This window comes from Eimeria mitis, genomic scaffold (genome assembly GCF_000499745.2).
Source record: "Eimeria mitis Houghton genomic scaffold, Emh_scaff3637, whole genome shotgun sequence".
Classification (NCBI taxonomy): domain Eukaryota; phylum Apicomplexa; class Conoidasida; order Eucoccidiorida; family Eimeriidae; genus Eimeria; species Eimeria mitis.
Genome location: NW_013571979.1, coordinates 2,923 through 3,465, shown reverse-complemented (window position 1 = coordinate 3,465; position 543 = coordinate 2,923). Strand labels below are relative to the sequence as shown.

At 52.7% G+C, this 543-nt stretch overlaps 1 protein-coding gene across 1 annotated transcript in view; it reads left to right on the top strand.

Moving 5' to 3' along the window:
- The window catches only part of EMH_0068040 (uncharacterized protein), a gene marked incomplete at both ends in the record, with an annotated part of 2,355 nt that overhangs the window by 1,535 nt on the left and 277 nt on the right, over positions 1-543 (top strand). The window contains one exon of the mRNA XM_013498687.1: positions 438-512. Within this exon, the coding sequence (XP_013354141.1) occupies positions 438-512 (75 nt within the window). The remainder of the gene's footprint in view (positions 1-437; positions 513-543) is intronic.

Genomic DNA, 543 nt, shown 5'->3' with positions numbered 1-543 from the left:
CTGAGGATACACCCCAACTCGAATGCCCATATGAACCCTCACCACTAGGCATCGCTATACCCGGACACAGTTTCATCTCACCCCTCACCGGCACCTTTCTCTCCTTTGCTTATACACCCGATGCGGGAGCCGCAGGACTCGCTCAGTTCATCTGTAAGGGTTTAGGGGAGAGGGGAGAGGGGAGAGGGTTTAGGGTTTAGGGTTTAGGGGAGAGGGTTTAGGGTTTAGGGGAGAGGGTTTAGGGTTTAGGGTTTACGGGAGAGGGAGGAGGGGGGAGGGGGGAGGGGGGCGGTGGTTTTAGGGTTTAGGGTTTAGGGTTTAGGGTGAAGAGGCAGGGCCAGGGTAAAATTTTGCTGTTTCTGACGGAGTTTACATGTTTTAGGGTTTAGGGTTTAGGGTTTAGGGTTTAGGGTTTAGGGTTTAGGGTTTGTATGCAGGGCGTAATTTGATGCTAACGAAGTTGCAGGAGTTGAACCCATTGATGGCATCGTTTGTATCTCCCTCATCAGCAGGTGCAGCAGCAACCAGCAGCAGCAGCAGCAG